This window comes from Cricetulus griseus, chromosome 2 (assembly GCF_003668045.3).
Source record: "Cricetulus griseus strain 17A/GY chromosome 2, alternate assembly CriGri-PICRH-1.0, whole genome shotgun sequence".
NCBI lineage: Eukaryota > Metazoa > Chordata > Mammalia > Rodentia > Cricetidae > Cricetulus > Cricetulus griseus.
In genome coordinates, this window is record NC_048595.1 from 213165713 (window position 1) to 213188655 (window position 22943).

Below are 22943 nucleotides of genomic sequence, written 5' to 3' on the forward strand. Positions count from 1 at the left end.
CCAGGTGTGTTATACTGCTGCTGACTTGTGTTTATTAGGGTTTCTATAGCTGTGGTAAGACACCATGACCAAAAGCAACTTGGAGAGGAAAGGTTTTATTTCTTACAACTCTTAGGTTATTTGAGTTCCTGCCCCGACTTCGGTCTCTGAGTTAAGTCAGAGCAGACACTCTGGACAGAAACTTGAAGGCAAGACCTGATGTAGAGGCCATGGAGCAATGCTGTGTTTTGGCTTATGCCTTATAGCTTCTTTAACCTGTTTCTTACAGCACCCGGGACCAGCAGCCCAGGAGTGGCACTACTCAGAGTAAAGATGCACCACATGCTTGCCCACAGGCCAGTATTGTCCCGCGCGATAGTCTTGCCGGCAAGAACCACACAGGACATTCGGATCCTTCTGCAGTAAAGCTTTAATGCGTCTTGAGAGGAGAGCATAAGCTTACCAGAGCGGAGACCCCGAGCCAAGAATCCCATCCCCTAATAAAGGCTGGCAACCGCCGCCTCGGACGTGTCACCCCATGATTGGCTGTAGCTCATCGGGCCATATGACGCCACGGAATAGGCAGAGATCAAGGAATGGAAAATTACCCAGCGCCTGCGCAATAATCTTGTTTACATTCGGTGCCTGCCGGATGCAGGCGCCATCTTGTAATGGAGAATGCAGGGACGGCTCCCTACACAGTATGGTGAGGGCACTTTTTCAGTTGAGATTCCCTCTTCCAAAATGACTCTAGCTTGTGTCACGTTGACAGCACACCGCTGTACCTAGCTAACATTGCTCTTGGGGCACTGCTTTCAAACTTCTACTGCATGTGGTCCTTGGAGCCCTTCACAATTACCTTTACCCAACATGGGTTTAGGGAGGGGTGTATTTTATTCTAGGTCCATGATCTTGAAGCTGTACAAGCCCAATATCTAATTTGGGGAAAAGAATCTTACTCAAGTCTGGAGCATTTTCTTGATTGATGCGGAAGGGTCCAGCTAATTGTGGGTAGTGTCATCCCTGATTAGGTGGTCCTGGATGATCTAAGGATGTGGGCTGAATAAGCAGTTAGCAAGCCAGTAAGCATCACTCCTCCATGGTCTCTGCAGCAGTACCAGGTTTCTGCCTGGTTTGAGTTCCTTCCTTGATAAACTGTGATGTGGAAGTTGAAGCGGAATAGACTGTTTACTCCCAAGTTGCCATGTGTGGCCTTGTTGGAGGAGGTGTGTCACTGTGGGGGTGGTCCTGAGGTCTATGCCAAGCTTTGCCCAGTGCAACAGTTCACTTTCTGTGGCTCAAGTTACAGAAATCTTGGTTCCTTCTCCAGCACCATGTGTGTCTGCTCGCTGCCATGTCTTGCCATGATAGTGCTCTAAACCTCTGAAACTGTAAGCCACCCCAATTGGTGTCTTCACAGCAATAGAAATCCTAAGAAATATATACCCTTTAATCCCAGCAGATCTCTTGAGTTTCAAGCCAGCTTGGTCTACATAGTGAGACCCTGTCTCAACAAAAGCTCCCAAACCATAAAGAAGCATTTAAGAATTAAACTGGGTGGTCTTTGTTTTCCATACTAGCTATCTTGTTGCTCGTCTGCCTAGAACCTCTCATAGTCTCAGTACGTGCAGAAGAAAAGACCTAATTCAGCCACAGCTAACTAGGTCTTCCTGTCACTCTTCCATTTATCTCTGCCCTCGCACAGGACTCCCTTGTGTTCATTCTGCTTCAGCCCCCTGGCCCTTTTGCCATTTCATAAGTAAATCAAGCATTGCTGTTCTCATGAGTATCTTTCCTCAAAAGTTCCTCAATAACACCTTCCCTGGCTAGCTTGTGTAAATTGATTTATTGTTCCCTGAAAAAAATACATGTGCATACACACAGCCATAAACATATATTTAGAAAGAAAAAACAACCCTGAGCATCCATATGTTATTTTTCCTTCACTTTAGATCAGCTGACTGCTTCTGTCTAGTTAACTTTACCACTGGACCTAGGTTTTCTCCTACATGCTCACCTCTCAAAATACCAAATATTCTCCTTGATATTATTATTGCTTGGGTCAAAGTAGAGGTAGGGGGATCAGGTCTAACATGCCTGAACTAGCGGAGAAGGCATAATACAAGCAAAGGGTGGTGAGATGGAGACAAATTAAGTAGACTTCAGGTGCTTGTCATTACTGGAGTTCCTGGACCACCACGTGGGGAGGGAGGAGCAGAGTAAGTGGAAAAATGGACCTGCTCAGAAAGAGGACGTGAGTTCTTCAGAAGATTTTGCCAGACATTTGAATAGTTATGAGCACACGTGAAACAATCCAAAAACTCGAGGCAGAGGACCTCATCATCCTCTGGTGGTTTTTAAGATTGATTTTGCCTGGAGGGGAGAGAGAACCATGTATGAACACAATTTTGTCACACCAGGCAGGAAATATGGCCACTGCTAGCATCTAATGGGTAAAGGCCAGAGTGGCAGCTAAACTGTACAATGCATAATTGTATTTGCCACAAATGGCTTGTAGTGAGGTTGAGAAGTTTGGGGTTAGAGTGCCAGGAAGTCTTAAGTCCACACACACACACACACACACACACACACACACACACAAAAAAAAAAAAAAAAAAAAAAAACTAAATTAAATGTGGTTTGAACAAAACTTAAAAGCTAAGACTTGGATAAAAATAAACAATAATTAAGATATTCAGCAGCCCACAAAATACCATGAAGCTTGGCGTGGTGGTGCATCCCACCACTTGGGAAGCATAATCAAGAGGATCAGAAGTTGAAGGATAACCTAGGCTATGTGGTAAGACTATGTAACAAAATATACACATCAATGTTTGGCATACATTAAACAATGTTTAGAATTTTACCATATACTATCTGCCCTCCATGCTTTTGCCAACTTGACTCATGCTAGAATTATCTTGGAAAGAAGAACCTCAGTCAGAAAATTCCTCCATCTGGTTTGCCTGTAAGCAAGTCTGTAGGGCATAGTTTTTATTTATAACTGAAATGGGTGGGCCTAGCACAAAGCGGGCAGGCAGTGCCACCCCTGGACAGGTGGTCCTGAGTGCTATAAGAAAGCAGATTCAGCAAGCCAGTAATTAGTGTTCCTGGATGGCTTTTGCTTCAGTTTCTGTCCTGACTTCCCTCAGTGATGCAGTGTGACCCTGAGAGTCGTGAACTGAAATAAACCTTGCTTTTAATTAAATTTCATCTCAGCAATAGAAACCCTAAGACACATCAATGAGTAAGTGAAATGTCAAGTTAACAATATCTCGGAGAGAGTATAGCTCGATGGCAAGGTGCTTGCCTAGCATGTAAAAGTCCTGGGTTACAATGCCATGTGTCTAGGAGAGCCGGCTCTGCCTCTTGCCCGAGGGGGGCAGTCCCAGTGGCCTGGACTGACCAGCTCAGCTACCACCCAGACCCATATCCTGGGCCTTGGGTTGGCCCACCCTAACATCTACTCCATCTATGACTTGCTGGAGTGTGTAAAGGGCCTGGTTCTGTGGAACCATAGCTGCAGGATCTCCATGACTCCAAGAGGAGTTTCGGTCAGAGTCCAGTGATGATGGTGTGCCAGAGGCCTTGAACCAGACCAATGACTCATTGCAATGAACATTTTGTGGGAGGGGCTGATTAGACAAAACGGTATACCGAGTGACATGCCATAGTACCAAATACCACTAGGATGAATGAAGAGGTGTTAGAAAAATGGAGGAGAGAGGTGGATTTTGTTTTGTTTTGTTTTTAATTGATTTTTTGAGGGGGGATATGGCAGGGGTTGAGGGGAGGATATGGAAGGACTGGGGTGCATGACGTGAAATTCCCAAAGAGCAATTACAAAATGTTAAAAAATCATCCTAGGTTAGATTCACAGCATTGCAAAATCAAACCAAGAAATTAGAAGAGCATTTACAAAACAGTTCTTAGTTCTTGACCAAGTGGTGGTGATAGCATGCACCTTTAATCCCAGCACTTGTGAGGCAGAGGCAGGCGCATCTCTGTGAGTTTGAGTGGGATCTGTGAGTCTGAGGTCAGCCTGGTCTACAAAGTTTGCACCAGGACAGCCAGGACTATAAAGAGAAGCCTGGTCTCAAAAAACAAAAAACAAAAGCAAACAAGGTTTCTTAGTTTTTAAAATTGTTAGTTCTTTGCCATTAAAAAGAAAATCAGTAGGTCCAGTATGATGTTAGATAGACACAATGGAATTTTACTCAGCCAAAAGGAAAAATAATTTGTAGGAAAATGAATAGAAATGGAAAACCCTGAGATAACTTAGGCTCTGTATGTTCTCATGCACATCCGAGCTTTTAATTTTTGTGCACATGTATTTATGTGGGAGTGTGTATAGAGGCCAAGGGGCCCTTGAAAGTGTTGGAGGAGACGTCAAGAGAGAAAGGGATGGGGAGTAGTAGGAGATATGAAATACGGAAGTAGAAGGAAGGATATTAGGGGTAAAAATGTTTAAAAGGGGCTGGGGCCAGAAAGCTGAATGGGGACAGGATTAACCAAAACTAAGCATTATAAGAAAGTCATAAGAAACCTGCCATTTGATAAGCTAATTAAAACAAGTTTAAAAACAGTTTGAGCTGGGTGGTGGTAGTGCATGCATTTAATTCCAGCACTTGGGAGGCAGAGGCAGGCAGATCTCTCTGAGTTCAAGGCCAGCCTGGTCTACAGAGCAAGTTCCAGGATGGCCAGGGCTACACAGAGAAACCCTGTCTTAAAAAAACTAAAACAAACAAACAAACAAACAAAACAACAAGGCAAACAACAACCAAAAAAAGGAGTCTGAGTGGGAATGTCTACTTTGTGCCAGTGTATTTTAGAAGTAACTCACATTTTGATTTTACAGGGTATCACTGCTTGAGTCTCGGAATAGAACACACTTTTAAAGAGTATTGGGTAGGTTAAAGGCTTTGACGTTTGGCTGAATGCATTTTGCACTGTGAAATGGATGTGAGCCTTTGAGGCTCAAGAGTGGAATGAATTATTTTAAAATGATGGGCATGGATGTCAATTTGCCCACGAGAGGACTCATGACGGCTCAGATTGGGAACCACCACCCAGGGGACACAATTCTAGGTTTGTCTGAACATAACGGAGTTTTAACTCAGGAGGGAAGAGGCTTCATGACTGTGAGTGGCACCGTCATGTAAGTTGTAGTCCCAAACTGAATAAAAAGGAGAAAGGGAGGCCCTGGGGAGGCTCAATGGGTCAAGTGTTGTGTAAACATGAGGACCTGAGTTCACATCCCCAGAGCTAACATCAAGGTTGGACATGGGGCACATGCCTTTAACCACTGGACTAGTGGGAAGGAGACAGATCCCAGTGGCTCACTGGCCAGCCTATCTAGCCAATCAGTAAGCTCCAGACTTACTGAGTGACCTTATCTCAAAAATAATGTAGATAGCCACTGAGAAAGAAACCCAGTGTTGACCTTTGTCTTCCAAATTTTTACACAAACATACACATACCTGCGTCCACAACACACATGGGACAAAAAGTGCTTGTACACTAGTGTTTTGTCATTCTTGATTTCTTGAATATAGATATTCAAGATTTACACTCCTGGTGCTGTAATTCCCTGCCTTGACGGACTGCCCATCAAACTGAGCCAACACAAATCTTCCCCCCTTTGGTTGCCTTTGTTCAGGCATTCTGTCACAGCAATGGAAAAAGCATCTAATGTGTTAGGAAAACTGATCAGTGACCTCAAAGAGGACAGGAAGGAGATGGATCCATTCAGGCCCAAGGGGAGGTCAGCAACACAAAGGCGGGTCAGCAAAATGGATGCTCTCAGGACTGGGTATGGGAAGGCAGCAGGCAGGAGAAAAAGCAAGCATGGACACTGAAACTTGGAAAACAAAAAATTGGAAATAAAAAATTCAATGAACTAAATTAAAAATATAGTGGAAAAAATCAAAATATTTGATCACACTGAAGAAAGAATGTTAGAAATGGAGGATAGGGCCAAGGAAATACTGCATTCAAACTTATCTATAAGGAAACCTGAACCAAACCAACTAACCAAATCAAAAGACATGAGGGCATGACCACAACTTCCAACATTCTAGGATATGATCATGGAACCAAACTTAAGAAGACACAGGATAAAAGAGTAAACAAAGATAAAAACAAAGAAATAGAGCATCTATCCAATGAATCATAGATTTCCTAGAGAAACAAACATCCAAATGCAGTGAGTTTAAAATTCCAAAGGAGTCGAGCAGAGAAGAACCTCTCCCTGACATACTGAAGGTGTAAATAAAAGAAAATGAAAGAAAACAGAAAAGAAAAGAACTGGGTGTTAGTTGAAAGGTTCAGGCATTATGCTGGCCTGCCCCTGTTACCTGGTGGAATCCACTCAGGCAATACCCTGGTCAGCCCAAGGTTCCATGGGAAAGAAGTCTGTACGCAGGTGCAGAGGACCCCTTTAAAAGATAGGCCCCTGCCCTCGCTCTCTCTCTCTCTCTGTCTGTTCCCTCTCTCTCTCTCTCTCCCCCTGTTCCTGCTCTCTGTCCCCTCTCTCTGTTTCCCCACTCTGTCTCTCTATGGCGACCGGCCATGGTGGTCAGCCATTGCCCTGTTCCTCTTCTTAGTCTACCCATTCTGCCTTATAATAAACTTATAGTCAATATGTCCATCTCAATATTTCTCTTTTCTTCTTTTTAAACAAAAGAATAACATTAGTGGCACAAGCCTTTAATCCCAGCACTCGGGAGACAGAGGCAGGTGGATCTCTGTGAGTTCGAGACCAGTCTGGTCTACAAGAACTAGTTCCAGGACAGCCTCCAAAGCCACAGACAAACTTTGTCTCGAAAAAGAAAAAGAAAAGAAACATGTTAAGAGCTGAAAGCATGTCTGGCCCAATTGTCATCAGATAGGTGCCATCTAGCAACTGATGAAGGCAGATGCAGAGACCCACACAGCCAAGCATTAGGTGGAGTTCAGGAATCCTGCAGAGGAGGAGGGGAAAGGGATGTTGGAGTCAGAGGGGTCAAGGACACCACAGGAAGGCTCACACAATTAACTCAGCTGGGCTCATAGGGGCTCGAAGAGATGGAACAGACAGCCAGGGAGCCTGCCTGAGAATGACCTAGGCCCTCTGCATATATGTGACAGTTGTGCAGCTTGGTCCTTTTGTGACAGCAGACTTTTGGGACCCTATTCCTTGCACTGGGTTGCCTTGCCCACCCTTAATACGAGGGGAGGTACTTAGTCTTGCTGCAACTTTATATGCCATGCTTTATTGATACACATGGGAAACCTGCCCTTTCCTGGATGGAGATAGAAGAGGAGGGCATTGGAGGGTAGGGTAGGGTGAGTGGGGGAGGGGCTTGGAGGGGAGGATGAGGGAGGTTTTGGCTGGGATGTAAAATAAATAGATAAAAAATAAATAGAAAAAAAAGCTGAAAGCAAATAATAGCAATTCATCTATAAAAATAAGCACATAGAATGTAAGATCTCTTATCAGCAACTTTAAAAGTCTAAAAACAAGTTATTATGTGTGCGTGTGTGTGAAAGTGCGCAATGGTGCACATGGAGGTCAGAGGACAGCTTGTGACAGCATTATCACAGGGCCCTCAGGTGACAGGTCTCAGTCCCCCAAGACTGTTCCCTCTTACTTTAGCCAAAGATTGCATATCTGTTGTTTTCATTGGTGCTTTGCACTGAATATATGTCAGAAGTTTCTACAAACCCACCCATGGGTTTGATTATTTGCTACAATGATTCTACTAAAGGAGGCAAACAGTTTACTTTCTAAATTAGTGTTGTTTTTTTTAAGAACATAATCAGGGCTGGAGAGCTAGCTCAGTGGTTAAGAGCACTGTTTGCTCTTCTAAATGGACCCGGGCGCAATTCCCAGCACCCACATGGCTGCTCACAACTGCCTGTAACTCCAGTTCCAGGAGATCTGATGCCAATGCACATAAAATAAAATAATATTAAACTAAAAAAGAACACAACCTGATGGGGGAAGTGCTTCTGTGTATGTGTTTGTCTTACTGGATGATAAAGTACTGTTTGGCCAATGAGGCAGCAAGTTAGGCAGGACTAGGAGTCGAGGAGGATTCTTGGAAATGTAGTAGAGAAGTGGTGATCCAGGCAGGAAGTGACATAGCAGGGAGACTCATATTTAAGGAAGGACAACCAGGAAGTACCCCTTTTTTCCCCTTGGCTCCTGCTCCAGCAGTGCGATGTGATCGACTGGCAAGGGAGGACACCAATGGAAGGTGTCTGATAAGATAAGTCTTATAAAATATATAGATTTATGATAATTAAGACTGAGCTAGCAGATGAGGAATCCTAGTCATTGGCCAAGCAGCATTTGTACCTAATACAAATTTCTGTGTATTAATTTGGGCCCTAACTCGGCGGGCAGAACTCAGGGGGCTGGTGGAGACCGCTCACGTGGTGGTAGGGCTTGGGCAGCTTTTGAGGGAAAGATTTACCATAACAACAATCCAAGATGACAAGGTGTTTTAGAAGGTACAGATCTTATATCTTCATGAGTGTCACCTTTTAATTCCAACAGCCTGGTTGCTCTGAAACGGGTCCTTAGGCTTTTCTGCAGAAATTCCTCACTTATACATTAACAAATCATTGGCCATTGGTTATTGAACCTTATCTCCAGCTCTTCTTCTTTCTTGGAGGTCAAGTTGGGGTGGAGTGGGACTGAGTTTCAGTTCTCTAATTGGTTCCCCTGGCAACCAGCTCCAATCTTTCCAAGGTCTTTCCAAAATTACTTTCTTGACAAATTTTTGCAGGGTTAACGGGGGGGGGGGAGGTTCTGTTGTATCAAGACAATTGTTCGTTATACATCAGATGTCAGAAGAAGATATTAGACCTCCCCCTCCCCCCACTCTGGAACTAGAGTTTACAGACAGCCATGAGCTGCCATGTGTGTGCTGGGATTTGAACCCAAGTCCTCTAGGAGAGCAGCTTGCATTCTTAACTGCTGGGTCATCTCTTAAGCCCCTATCTTAATTGTTCTTTTAATTTGGGGAAGTCAAGGGTTTTAAACATTACATGCCAAATATAGTTGCTTGCATGGTTTTGCTTTCTGAAGTTTTAGTTACCTAGCTAACCTTGTTCTTAAAATATAACTGGGGAGTTCTAGAAATAAATCAATTTATGAGCAGTGTGATGAAACCTTGAACCCCTCTGCACATCCTCCAGGGTGTGCATCATTGCTGTGCCTAGGGTGTTCATCTTCATGTATTAGCGTCCCCATTAGTCACCTGGTAGCTGTCTGGGCCACTAGAGTCAGTCTCCATACTCTCATTGCTTACGTTCAAATAATCCTTACTTTACTGAACAAGGCCCCAAGATGAAGAGTAGTGGTGCTGGCAATCACGATATGCTGAAGAGAAGACAGTTTTATCACCTGTAAGTGAAAAAGTGGAAGGTTTTCATTTATGGGAAGGAGAAAAATCTGAGTTACAGTCTACAGTAAGAATGAATCTTTTGTGAAATTGTGAAGGGAAAATTTATTAATATGCTGATATCTCAAAATGCAAGTTATGGACAAAATGCACAGTGAGTGCTTAAGTAAGGAAATGATGTTAGGAATGCAGTATTGGCCAAGTGATACCGAAGGTCCCAATCTTCCGAAATGCACAACTATCCCAGTGACAGACCCTTGCTCTGGCTATACAGCATGCTTGTACCAGCTGATGCTGCCATTCTTAAGTTGCTTCAGCTGTCTAATATCCACAAAGAGCCCTTCCCCTGCTCACAACCTACAATTGCATAAAATCTGCAGTTTGTCAACAGGACACCATGAATATACAGGAGTCTATTTCTTTTGTCTATATAATCTGCCCCTCTTCTCATCCTGTCATCAGCCCATGCATTACTGAAGCACAAGTACCAACAGCATCTCTTCTGGTTGCTTTTGCATATTTATGATTCCTGGGTAGAGCAGACTGGCTAGTTTCCTTAGAACTGTTACCACTGAGAATGGCTGGTAAACAGGGCTGGGAATCGTTAGCGCTGTCTGTTGGAAAAATTGCAAGAACTTGTGGTAGCTGATGGTTCTGGCTGTGAGAAGATCACTGAAGGCAAAAACACTAGGGTGTGAGTCACTGGCACTCAAAGTTTGGGGCGTTAATTAGGAACTGAGACCCTCTAACACTGACTCCAAGATGATGCACTTTGCCTATTCAGAGTCCATCTGAAGTCATCAAGATTATCAACTGATTGATGAAGTCCTGTGCCTTGGGACATATCTCCTGTGGATATTGTGGAACTACCATATTTACAGTACAATACTATAAATACCATTTTTGCTCAATAGGTGAAAAATATTCACATTATGCATTAATTTTTTCATGTGTTCAGAGGCTGTGAAGTGATTTCAGACCAATAAAATTTTCATCTGCTTTACTGAAAGTTAAACTAGTATTGCTGTGTACACCATAGGGACTCATGCAAACAAAACTAGACCACCACCACCAAACTAGTGAGACAAAGTGGCATGGGATTACACAGGGAATTTATAGATAAGAGACAAAGTGGCATGGTATTACACAGGGAATTTATAGATACTCAGCTTCAGTATAGGACACAACTCTACACCTTCCAGAGGATATGTGTGACAACAGTAGCAATACCATTTTAATTACAGGATTTAAGATATCCCTACATTCACTCAAGTAACTTCTGATGTGCAGTTGATAATTTAGACTCAGTAAATGTTTCCGCTTCTAAGGTGAATATATTTCCCTCAGAGTTGAGACTTTCCACATTGATTTTTAAAACATATTAAGTTCTGCATTAATGTCTTACATTTTTATAATGCTCTCTGTGAATTGTCTCAATAGAAGAGATTTTCTTAGATTATAGCAAAGGTAACAATTTCTATTTTTGCCTATTGATTCATTCTTTTTAAATTGTGAACAACTCCCAGAGCTCCTTAGAATTCCCTTAATACAGTAATTCTGAGCTCAAATTAAATGTTATAAAATTCATTTCCAGTGCTTTTAAATGGAGCATGTGTTGGACACTGATTAAAGCCTTTTTCATGGTCATTATATCATTGATTTTTGTTCTAGTATGGTACCAAAATTTGTGCACTAAAGATTTTCCCACATTTATCAGATTTATGCAGTCTTCCTCCTCATAATGGAGCTTTTCTTTCTCTCTTTCTTCCTTCCTTCTTCCCCCCCCCCACTTAGGCAGGCTTTCTCTATGTAGGCCTTGCTATCCTGGAGTTTCCTCTGTAGATCTGGCTAGCCTCGGAGTCAGAAATCCACCTGCCTTTGCCTCTTGACTGCAGAGATTAAAGGCATGCACTCTCACCACCTGGCTAGAATGGGTTTTCTTAAAGATACCAAGATCAGGTTTGTTAAAATGTCTGCTACCCTGAACATTCTTCTATGTGCATCTCCTGATGTTCAGTAAGATTGGTCACAGTGCTGAAGGGTTTCCCACAGCTATCATATTTGTAGTTTTTCACCAATGTGGATTCTCTGATGGTTAGTGAGATCAGAGCGCCTACTAAAGTTTTTGCCACATTGAGCACATGGGTATGGTTTTTCCCCAGTGTGGATTCTCTGATGAAGGGTAAGAGCTGAGCACTGACTGAAAGCCCTCCCACACACATTGCACTTGTATGGTTTCTCTCCGGTGTGGATTCTCTGGTGTTTAATAAGGTCTGAATTCTGACTGAAACTTCTGGTACACTGTGAGCATGCATATGGTTTTTCTCCTGTGTGGACTCTATGGTGAAGGATAAGGTCAGAACTCTGACTAAAGGCTTTGTCACATCTATCACAGTGGTAGGGCTTTTCACCGGAATGTATTCTCTGATGTTTAGTGAGGTCTGAACTTTGACTAAAACTTTTATTGCACAAATTGCATGTATATGGTTTTTCTCCAGTATGTATTCGTTGATGCTTTATGAGATCTGAACGGCGACTAAAACTTTTAGAACACCCGCTGCAAGGATATGGTTTTTCTCCAGTGTGGATTCTCTGGTGGAGAATAAGATTGGAACTCTGACTAAAAGTTTTCCCACATTCATCACATTCATAGGGCTTCTCACCAGTATGGATTCTATAATGTTTAACAAGATCTGACCTTCTACTAAACATTTTACTACATTGACTACATGGGAAAGGCTTCTCTCCAGTGTGAATTCGCTGATGATTAATAAGATCTGAAAGCCTACTGAAGGTTTTGGTACACTGGTTACATGGATAGGGTTTCTCTCCAGTATGAATTCTTTGATGCAAAATAAGGACTGAGCTCTGGTTAAAAGCCTTCCCACATTCACTACATTTATATGGCTTCTCTCCAGTGTGAATCCTTCTGTGTTTAATAAGGTCTGAGTTCTGACTAAAACTTTTGTTGCACTGAGCACATGGGTATGGCTTCTCCCCAGTGTGGATTCTCTGGTGTAGAATAAGATCGGAGCTCTGACTAAAGGCTTTCCCACAAACATCACACTTATATGGTTTCTCCCCAGTGTGGATTCTTTGATGCTTTATAAGATCAGAGCTCTGACTGAAATGTTTGTTGCACTGGTTACACATGTAAGGCTTCTCTCCAGTGTGGATTCTCTGATGTTTAACCATGTCTGAGCGCTGGCTGAAACTTTTCCTACAGTGACTGCATTGGTAGGGTTTCTCTCCTGTATGGATTCTCTGGTGTATAATAAGATCTGAGCTCTGGCTGAAGGCTTTCCCACATTCATCACATTTGTAAGGTTTTTCACCTGTGTGGACTCTTTGATGTTTAATAAGGTCTGAGCTCCGACTGAAGCTTTTAATACACCAATTACAAGGATAGGGTTTCTCTCCAGTATGGATTCTCTGATGCAGAACCAGGGCTGAGCTCATTCGAAAGGCCTTTCCACATTCGTCACATTCATAAGGTTTCTCCCAATGAGTTCTTTGGTGCCTAATAAGACCTGTATTCCAAGCAAAGCTTTGGCCGCATTCATCACAGGCATACTGTCTTCTCTCTAAAAGATTCTGGTCATTCAGTTCATCCCCTGATTCACGGAATTCTTTGCTTTTGGAATTCTGGAGAACATCCTCAGTGAGGCTGCCAGATTCTTCAGCCAATGTTTCAATGTTTCCTGTCATTTCCTCCTCTGAAGCTGGCTCTCCAATCTTGATCTTTGTCTCACCATCTAGAAGAGTAAACAAACTCCAGATGGAAAATGCGCTCCATGTTGTAAGAAAGTTCCAGATGAAGCAAATTAGTATTTAACTATAGATATTACAATAAGAGGGGAAGATATGGTACAAGGCAGCCCCCATGGTTAAGGTGATGGACTGCAAATGAGTTAAGAGGCATCCAACATTGGAAAAACACTGAGGAAAACGGGAAGAGTCAATAAGTACTGGATCACTCTGTGTAGAAAGGACTTATGAGATATAAAGATATGATTTTCACAGAAGACCTGGGAAACCTGAAATGGATTCACTATGATAATAAAATTGTGGGGGCTGGAGAGATGGCTCAGTGTAGGGAGACATTGTAGCCCCTCCTCCTAGGAGCCACTACAGGTGTACCTGGCTATGCACATGAGGGCATGATCAGGGGAGGTTCAGGATGACACATGGGGAATTCTTAAGGAGTGGCAGACACGTGGGGAGCCCCTCTCTCTGGCCTCCCTAGCTTGCTGCCTCTGGGCACGCTCTGGCTTATGCTTGGCTGGTATTACTTGAATAAAGATATCTTAACTTGTAACTTCACGTTATAGCTCAGTGGTTAAGAGCACTGACTGCTCTTCCAGAGGACCAGGGTTCAATTCCCGGCACCCACACAGCAGCTCACAGCTGTCTGTAATCCCAGTTCTGGGGGACCCAACACCCATGGCAAAACTCATATAAAACTAAAACAAATACATTTTTTAAAGTGTGATTAAATTAGGGCTATTAACTCATGAATATACTTAAAGCAAGCAGTGTAAAAAGTGTAGGAAAGGGAAGTTGGTTGGGTTTTATCTAACAATGCTCAGGTATTTAGGCTAAAATAAAGCAAGCACAATTGCCTACCTATCTCTTCCTCTCCATTAGACCCCTTAGCTGCCAAGTCCTTGGCATGAACTATGACCCCACTTGTCAGAGAAAAACTCTTCAGCCTTGGACTCCTCAGAAGTAACTCCTCAGTAGCTTCTTTAGCAGGAATTCTCCCAATTCCTTACTCAGCTTATCAGGACCCAATCCCTTCAGCAATGGACTCTAAAGAGCCTGTCCCCTCAGCACCGAACTCTTCAGTGATCTCCAGAATCTGCTCTACATCACCTGACCCTTCAGGACCACTTCAGCGCTGACCTCCACGGCATCGCTGCCTCAGCACTAAGACTGTGCACAACTCACAAGGCTAACTCCTCAGTGTGACCCCAGCAGGACTCCTCAGTGTGACCCCAGCAGGACTCTGCAATGTGACTCTAGCAGGTCTCGTCTTTGGGAACTTTTCAGAGCCTGACTCTTAGCACTAAATTCTTTAGCACCTGGATCTTCAGCAAGAACTGTTTCGTGGTGATCTTTAGTTCTGTACTGTTCCACAGGTATATCACCAGGCTCTGTCTTTATAGACATCAGGCTAATTAGCCTCCATCCAAGCAAAGCCACCAAAGTGGTAGAAATTCACCCGATTTCTGCCCCTAGTGATCCGAAATTTTCCCCTTTTATGCAGTACAGGTATATGCCTAGGTAGGTGGAACTTTCATACACTCAAGATGTATTGCAATCACTAGTTGTCACAAAAGGATTCGTCTGGAGCTAACCATTCAATTGGTGAGACAGTTCTCTACAGAACAGTTAATGGCAACAGCAACACAACTGGGGCACCATTTGAGAGGTCAGCACCTGCTGCTCAGCACAGACCCTTCACCCAGCTATCATCTCCAGGCACCTGGAAGGTGCTAAGCACCACTAAAATGTGCTAAAACTCACTATTCCTATCAGTGGCGAGTTCTTTAAACTTATTTTCCTGTCAACAAGGCAAGATGCTGACACCCATCCCCCTTGCTGCCCTGGCTAACTTCAGTAAAAAGACTATCAGACAAACAGCCAGCTGTACTATTCGTATGCCATAATCAGCCATCTAGAACACTCCATGGACACCTTGAAAACAAGAGGAAGATCATAGCTGTTTGCATAGCCTCTGTCAGGGTTGTCTGATGCTGTTTTGGCCAAAGGTCTCTCTCTCTCTCTCTCTCTCTCTCTCTCTCTCTCTCTCTCTCTCTGTCTCTCTCTCTCTCTCTCTCTGCAGCCACTTTCATCTAGGCCACTGGGTGGGTGCACTTGCCCATGTGGTCTAGGAGAGATACTGCCATGACTAGGGCTAAAAGCAAGGCTGAGCCAGTAACTGTGTTTGCTGCAGAGAGAAAAGGCTGTGACTGGTCCAAACAAATAGCTAAAATTGGTCCAACTAAAAAGATGATTGGCCTCTAAATTAAAAGTGTTCAGAATAAACATTTAAAAAAAAACTAAAAAAATAAAAGATGATTGGCTTAAACACTTCTTAGCCAGCAGAGACATTTTTTCCTGCTGTCCTGGTGACGTAACATTAGGCTTTACTCAGGTATCCTTTCCTGCCTACCTATAGTCATGTGGGCTGCGCTGATACTACAAAACAGTAACTAGAGACATTCACACAATGGTGGTCTTGGCTGCTGGTGGCAGGCCAAGTTGCTCAAGGGCAAGGAAGACAGCTTTCTGAAGCAGCTACTAAACAAATGTGGCCAGGGCAGGAAGCAGGGCAATGGAGTAGAGAGCAAGAGAAGACAGAGCTCTGAGATGGAAGGATAAAAGGAAGGCTGTAAGGAACAAGAGAAAGGAAATTGCAGGCGTTAGTTGCTGCAAGAGTTTGAGACAGAAATCTTGCTGGGGACTAGGTAGAACCAAAGGCCCTTTGAAACCCTGTGGATGGAGCAAGGAATGCTGGACTTTGCTCCCTGTTAGGGTCCTTATTGGCAAGACCAGCAATGAACCTGCCCCAGAGCTCTGGCAGGAGAGTGTGTGTGGAGGAGCCCAAGGCCTGGACCTGGGGCTTAACACCTAAAGTTGTGGTCAAATGTTCTAGACCCTGAGATGTGAAATGCTTTACTTACTGTTATCAGCATGTGCCGTGCAAAGGAGGAACTAGAGGCTCCCAGTAACTTTGCCATCTGATGAATTTTACTGACTATTGTTTGCTTCCCCACTTGAGGACCATAAAAGGAGCTGTAGCAGTAATAAATGTGCTGCCTTGGGTGATCAGCATTGCATCACTCCTGACCCCAGTTTTTACCCCTCCTTTCTCATCCCAGGTCTCCCCCTTTTGGAGGCCCAGTGTGAACTCAGGAAGAACGGCTGGTCCAGGTCACTATCAGGTTTTTGGAGTCAACATTTAAGAGGTGTAAGACCACCAGGTGTTAAGGGTTAAAGGTCCCAATGCCCAAGGCCTGCACAAAGACTGTAATGGAAGCAGGTGTCATTCACTGCCTAGTCTACTTGTCTACTGCCTGCTGCTCCCTCAAACACTGAGGGAGATAATGGCTGCCAGACAGCAGTGCTTGAGGAGCTTCTCCTTACCTACCTATGAGTTTTTCTGGGTTGGGCCAAAGGATCTCCAGCCAACTGTCTGGTAATTTGGATAGCTTTCTTTGACTACTGTTCTAGTTCAATTTCTGTTGCTAAAATATTTTTGCTAACAAGCTACTTATGAAAGAGTATATTTAGTTGATTTCAAAATTCCAGATTATAGCTCATCATTGTGGGGAAGGTACAGTGGCAGGAACTTAAGCTCATCACAACACATCTACAATTCAGAGCAGGGAGATGTGGGTTGTGCATGCCAGTCTGCTTGCTTGTACTCAGCTTGAGCTCTCCACATTTATAGAATTCAGGCCCCTTTGCCTAGGGAATGCTGCTGCCCACTGTGGGTTGGATCTTCCCATATCTACTAACTTAATGAAGACAATCCCAACAGTCATGCCAACAGACCAGCCCAATGTACACAATCCCACAACTGTATTTGAGACTCTCTTCTCTATTAATGTAGGTTGTATCAAGTTTTTAATGTAGGTTGTATTTAAGTTGACACTTAAAGTTAACCATCACAAATAAGATTCCTGAATTTGGCTTGCTATCACCTAACCACTGCTGACTCATTAACAGGCAAAAAGTAAAAAAATATTTATTTCTCAGTTGACCATTAATTATTCCAAGAACAACTATGGCATTAGAGGTGATGGTCAGAAATGCTACATGGGAGATTTGTAGGAGAACTACAGTGGAGCAGTACCACATATGCTTCTGCTGGTAACAGTTTTCTAAGTGAAAAGAAAATCCTGCGTTACTATTTAATAGGCACCAATGGAGACTCTTTGATCACAGAATACTAAATGGCTACACATTACAAACTGCTTGTTATATACTAGATGGGTTTTGATCTAGTAAATCTAAAAGTGAGCAAACCAGCATTCCACTGTAAAAGCAAATCTACAAGATAAGTAAATTCCACACACAAGTGATTTCAGAACAGGTTTACAGATGGGTCTGAAAACTCTCACTCATGTTCCTATTCAGAGATGGTTTCAGACACTGGTGAAAGCAAATTTTCCCACAGGCAGAAATTTAGAAATAAAACTGTCTACTATTTATGAAAGGAAATATTCTAGGATATAAGCCTAGATTGATTCATGGCTAATGACAAATCATTTATCAAATATATGAAAAGAACATGATTGGAACACTAGAAAGAAACAACAATCCCGGGAGAAGCATTGAGACAGAGCTTCTGGAATGGGCTAAGGATGCAAATATATTTGTGTTCTTTGTACATTTTCAGCAAAGGGAATCCAGCAAAGAACCCTGTCAGCTAGACAAGAACACCCACAGCACCATGTCAATCTGCCTCTATTCCAGCTGGCATGGCTTATCATGTACAGAACGGACATGGCAGCAAGGATAAAGGCTATACATAGCTTCAAACATATGAGTCACCTCTCTCCAAGGTGGGCATGCCTATTATCAATTCTATGTGCCCTAATATTCAACAACCAGAGTCAACAGTACACACCAATGAAGGTAACACTTCCTGGAGAGTGATCAGGGAGTGTGTACAGGAGGCAGATTCACTGCATGGGGCCAGTTCTGTCATGAAGATGGCAGAAATTTGTTTTCAAAGGATTAAGTTCATAGTGTACATACAAATCTGTACTTATTTATGGAAATTGTTTTTTTACTGTGCTGACCTATATGATACTACCTTCCAAAAAGAAATCTTACAGGAAAGGAAGCAGAGTGGTGAGCTCACATACTTGTAGCTCGTGGGTCTTACATATGCTCCATCAACCAGAAGAATGCAGACCTGGAAATATGATGAAATGATCTAAAGGCTAAATTGGGGAGTTGTCATAGAGGGCACACTATGTGCCCTAAGCCAGAGGACAAAAAGCAGCTCATTATTTTTTTAATGGTCAGAATACATATGCAGTTATAGGAGCCAAGAGTGGAGGAGCTGTTTTAGTTAGGGTTACTACTGCTGTGATGAAACACCACAACCAAAAGCAACTCAGGGAAAAAAGAGTTTATTTGGTTTACAGATCCAGAGGCACAGTTCATTGAGGAAAGCTAATGCAGGAGCTCACACAGGGTAGAAACCTGGAGGAGGAGCTGATGCAGAGGCCTTGGAAGAGTGCTGTTTACTGGCTTGCTCATCATGGCTGCTCAGCCTTTCTTATGGTAGCCAGGACCACCAGCCCAGGAGTGGCACACACACACACTACTACCCACAATGAGCTGGGCCCTCCCCCATTAGTCACTAATTAAGAAAATGTCCTACAGGGTTGTCTACAGCCCAGTCTTATGGATGCATTTTCTCAATTGAGGTTCCCTCAGATGACTTCAGCTTGTGTCAAGTTGATATAAAATTAGCCAGCACAACCCGTGGGAGTCTTCCACACATGTAGGTCCTGAGGATTGAACTCAGGTCATCAGGCGTGGCAGTAAATACCTTATCCTGCTGAGCCATCTCATTCTCCCCCATTATATACTTAACAATCCACTTGGGTTATTTTTGCTTCCTAACCCCAACCCTGGGCCTGGTAAGTCTGAAGTTATAGCACTCAATGGAGAAATGCTTCTGCTATGGAACGAGGTCATGATTGCTAGGAACTTTGTCTCTTGGCCATTTCAGGCTCTTCATACTATAGAAATTGTGGTCAGAATGACTGGTTCCAATGCCAAGGAATAAGTTGCTGCTGTATGCCATGAGCAAGATGTGAGCTCTGTGATACTGCTCCAGTATCATACTTCCCTGCCTGCTGCCATACTCTGACATGATGGTCATGGACATTACATGTCTAAAACTGTAAGTAAGCCTCCAATAAACTCTTCTCTATATTGCCTTCTCTATATCTTAGAACATCAATAGAAAATTAAGACCCTGACCTGCAAGGCAACATGTGTTTACATGTACAACAATGGCATAAAGGTTATGGGGGTATTACTGTTCTATTGCTATAAAGAGACATCATGACCATGGCAACTCTTATAAAAGAAAGCATTTAATTGGGGCTTTCTTGCAGTTTCAGAGGGTTAGTCCATTATCATCATGGCAGGGAGCATGGCAGCATTCGGGCAGACACGGTTCTGGAGAAGTAGCTGAGAGTTCTACATTCAGATTCTCAGGCAACAGCCTGCTTGGGGTTTTGAAATCTCAAAGCCCATCCCAGTGACACACTTCCTCCAACAGGACCATACCTCCTGATCCTTCTCAAGTAGTGCCACTTCCTGATGACTAAGCGTTCAAATATATGAGCTTATCAAGGTCATTCTTATTCAAACCACCATAGGGAATAATAACTGTCTTTTGATTGGACAGGAGATAATTCATGCCCAGCAGTGTAAAACTGGTTAAAAGCCATAGGCCCTAGTGGAGAAACTACTACTGGTGTCTTGCTAAATGGACATGCTGTCAAACTGCCTTCTAAATATTTATGTTTACACATCTAGGTTAGTGCTGCCCTCAACTCTCGCCAGAGATGCTTCTCTCCGCAGTGGTCAGCAGTTAATGCACAGCAGTTAATGACAGCTGGTCAAAGAACTGAGCATAAGTGACTAGTGAGTACTAAGTCCTAAATGGGACCTCTACTGTAACCTGCCTACTCCCTAGGCACAAGGAACACTCCAGAAGAGAGGGCAAAGAGGATGAATGAACTGGAAGGTGGGGAGGGATTCTGTAAACTGCTATCTTTTAGACGCGGCATTGAACTCATTGCAGCTATGACTATCTGCACAAGATCAAGCCAATAAGATATGTCAAAATTTCTACAGGCAATTTACAAAGAAGGGAGGCAGCAGGAATTGGGGAGGGTATCTAGATAAATGGTAAGGCAAGTTGGGGGTGAATGTGATCAAAATGCATTGTTTACATGTATGAAATTATACTTGTAAACATAAACAATAATCTATTTTAAAAGGAAGAAGCAACTATTAAAACTGGGTTGCTAGAATTCAAAACAAAGCTGAGTGGCTTTGCTCAGAGCACCAAAGGAACGGTATTGCTTACCAGAGAGGTGTAGACAATGGAGAATACTGGCATCATGAAAGTAACATGCAATTCACTGCTCCTCACCTGACAGAAGGTGGTGCTCCTGAGATTCACAACTGAACTGGATCTCCATGGGGGCACAACTGGACACCTCAGGAAACAACTGGACACCTCAGGAAACAACTGGACACCTCAGGAAACAACTGGAGAAGTAGCATTTCTTCTGTAAGATCTTCTTGTCCACATAACAGTATGAAGCCTGCAGGCGACGTGGTAGCCCTGAGTGCAGATGGGGACCATTGTGCAGAGGACAGATGTCATTTCTGAGACTAGGGCTTCTAGATACAGAAAAAAAGTGAAGGAGAAAAATCTTATTTAGCTTCCATGTACTTTTTCTCTTGGTGATCGCTTCCTTTCAGATCGTCCATGAAATGGGAATTAACCCTCTCCAACACAATTCCCCTTACAAGATGAGGGATGTTCAAACAAGACCGGAAATTAATAATACTAAACTAGGGGTGTAACTGGAACAATAATCAGGAAGGGGTTTAGTATTTGCACTAGAAATTATGTTATTCTGTCTTTCTTTCCCTTCTAACACTCACAAGTCAGGTATCTCTTCCAGGTCCGCAGGCTGATTACTGTGGGTTCATCCACTTCGTAATTCCACTAGCACCCCAACATTTCCGACGTTCATGCAGTTGAATCAAGGCCCAGTGAGCACAGACTAGCTGTCCACAGACCACAAGCTCTCCCTCCATACCCAAAAGCCATCCTGACTCTCCAGTGCTGGAAAAATTGCCTGTCAAACACCACTACCCACAATCCCTCCACCTTCCGGATGCTCTCTGGGTCGCTCTAGGAAACTGGGAGTCTCATAGCTCTAAGTTGCTTCCTCACGCATGCGCAGTGTGAATTAGGATCCTGTGCGTTCCCTAAAGCGGCCGGCTCCCAGCTAGGCGCTCTCTTGCCTCAAAAGCTCGTCCTTTGCTCCGCTTTACTGGTTCTTGAGGTGAATGTCAGAATCCATCATCTTTCGTAAAAACTCTCTAAGGCCGGATATTTTTCTGACCGGATAATTAGCTCTCGTGACCCGTTTCTGTGCAGCATCTGCCTGTTCCTCTTACCCCCACCCCAGCATTTAATCACTTTCCTAAGTGAACTTTATTCCTCTTTTTCCCTCCCTTCCTCGCCATCCATCCAGGGGATTGAACATGCTAGTTACACATTCGACTACTGAACTATATCCCCAGCTGTCTTTTACATAGCCCTCCCGCCCCACCCCATCTGTTTTAGTCAGGGTTTCTGTTGCTGCTATGAAAACATCGTGACCTAAAAGCAAGTTGAGGAGGAAAGTGTTTATTGGTTTACTCTTCCATATCGCTTTTCATCACCAAAGGAAGTCAGGACAGGAACTCAAACAGGGCAGGATCCTAGAGGCAGGAGCTGATGCAGAGGCCATGAAAGGTGCTGCTTTCTAAGCTTGCTTCTCCTAGCTTGTTCAGTCGGCTTTCTTTCAGAACACAGGACACCAGCCCAGGGATGGCCCCACTCACAATGGGCTGTGCGCTCTCCCATCAATAACTAAGAAAATGCCCTACAGCTGAATCTTATAGAGGCATTTTCTCAGTTAAAGTTCGCTCCTTTCAGATAACTCTAGTTTGTGTGTCAAGTTGACATAAGCCCAGCCACCACACACACCCCACTAAGCCAAGGCCCGGGCCTGCCTGAGCCTACTTACTGTGTTGCTGGGATTAAAGACATGGCTTATTTCTTATTCTCTCTCTCTCTCTCTCTCTCTCTCTCTCTCTCTCTCTCTCAAATTACATTATTTATTTAGTGTGTTATGTGTCTTTGCACATGCCATACATAGCATGGAGGTCGGGGGAAAATTGCTTTAGGTGGCTGTCTCCTTCCATTTTGTTGAGTCCCAGAAATCAAATTCAGGTCATTAGCTGTGACAGCAAGTGCCTTTATCCACTGAACCTTCTTTCAGTCCTCTCATGTGGTGGTGGGTTTTTTTTTTGTGTGCGTGTGAGAGAGAGAGAGAGAGAGAGAGAGAGAGAGAGAGAGAGAGAGAGAGAGAGAGAGAGGGTCTAGCAGTATAGCTCTGGCTGATCTGGAACTCACTATGCAACCTAGGTTGGCCTTGAACTCCCGGATGTCTTCCTGCCTTAGGTTCCTGAGTAATGAGATTTTAGGTGTTCATGACTACACCCACCTTTTCATCATGAAATTATTTTATTGATACAGCATCAATGTTCAACCAGAGAAACACAATAGTAATAGCATGTATGTGTTGTATGTATATACTTAAGGAAAATTGGCTTATAAAAATATAGGAACTGGTCAGATAGTCTTGTAGTGCTCATGTGTCTATGAGTCTAATGCTGGAATATGATATTGACAAAGCAGAAAGGAACATAGGAGGAGCTAAGTGAAAGAAAATATAGTCA

The 22943-nt window shown here is 43.4% G+C and overlaps 1 protein-coding gene across 1 annotated transcript; it reads right to left on the minus strand.

Moving 5' to 3' along the window:
- Positions 1–11426: 11426 nt before the first annotated feature.
- LOC118238184 (zinc finger protein 271) lies at positions 11427–20817 on the minus strand. The gene is made up of 2 exons (XM_035438742.1): positions 20572–20817; positions 11427–13126 (listed from the first exon to the last, which is right to left on the minus strand). Exons 1-2 carry the CDS (start codon positions 20618–20620, stop codon positions 11427–11429), a joined length of 1749 nt encoding a protein of 582 aa, XP_035294633.1. The 5' UTR covers positions 20621–20817.
- Positions 20818–22943: the final 2126 nt, after the last annotated feature.